Genomic DNA, 1,060 nt, shown 5'->3' with positions numbered 1-1,060 from the left:
GAGGTTGCTGTGAGCTGTGATGTCATAGCATTCTACCCAGGGTGACAGCTTGAGGCTCTGTCTCAAAAAACAAAAAACAAAAAAACAAATTAGCTAGGTATTGTGGCAGACACCTGCAGTCCCAGCTACTTGGGAGGCTGAGGTAAGAGAATCACTTGAGCCCAAGAGTTTGAGGTTACTGTTAGCTATGATGTTACAGTACTCTACAGAGAGTGACAAAGTGAGACTCTGTCTCAAAAAAGAAAAAAAAATTAAAATCTTGATTATCATGGTGATATATCTTTCAAATTATTCAGAGAGACTTGTTAAAATTTCCAAATATCCAGCCATAATCTGAGTTATGATGATTATATTGAATTAATATTATTAATTGTATTATACTGTCTTAACTGAATTCTTTTCCATATTTGGAAGTAAAAACAAACAAAATGCTTGAAATAATATTTGTGGTCCAAAGAAAGTGTGTTTTAAAAACTCCCATGTTTGCTAAAATTGAAAAGTTCTGGTTGACAGTGTTTCTAAGAGTGACCTAGGGACAACTCTGTCAAAACTCAGTGGTAAACTCTCTTTTCTATAATCCCCCAGGGGTTTCCCGGTACTCAGGGTGATCCAGGACTTAAAGGAGAAAAAGGTGAAACACCTTGGCCTGTGGGGCAAGAGGGTGCCCCAGGAGAACCAGGGCTTCAAGGGCAACCAGGGAGGAAGGGCTTCGATGGAATCCCTGGAACTCCAGGACAAAAAGGATTACGAGGACCTAAAGGTGAACCGGTTGGTATCAGCAGCTTTCCCCAAATTATCCTCCCTATAAATGAAGTGTTCTTAAGTTAAGAGATAAAGTGTTTTCTTTTCAAAAAATGTCCACTCCGGGCTCGGCGCCTGTGGCTCAAGCAGCTAAGGTGCCAGCCACATACACCTAAGGTGGTGGGTTCAAATCCCCAGCCCGGGCCCGCCAAACAATGATGGCTGCAACCAAAAAATGGCCAGGTGTTGTGGTGAGCGCCTGTAGTCCCAGCTACTTGGGAGGCTGAGGCAGGAGACTCGCTTTAGCCCAGGAGTTGGA

The 1,060-nt window shown here is 42.9% G+C and overlaps 1 protein-coding gene across 1 annotated transcript in view; it reads left to right on the top strand.

Moving 5' to 3' along the window:
* The window catches only part of COL4A3 (collagen type IV alpha 3 chain), a 146,201-nt gene that overhangs the window by 102,592 nt on the left and 42,549 nt on the right, over positions 1-1,060 (top strand). The window contains exon 24 of the mRNA XM_012802111.2: positions 586-768. Within this exon, the coding sequence (XP_012657565.1) occupies positions 586-768 (183 nt within the window). The remainder of the gene's footprint in view (positions 1-585; positions 769-1,060) is intronic.

The sequence above is a fragment of the Otolemur garnettii genome, unplaced genomic scaffold (assembly GCF_000181295.1).
Source record: "Otolemur garnettii isolate 467f Iridium unplaced genomic scaffold, OtoGar3 scaffold00013, whole genome shotgun sequence".
Lineage (NCBI taxonomy): Eukaryota > Metazoa > Chordata > Mammalia > Primates > Galagidae > Otolemur > Otolemur garnettii.
This window is presented reverse-complemented; position numbering and strand designations above follow the sequence as displayed.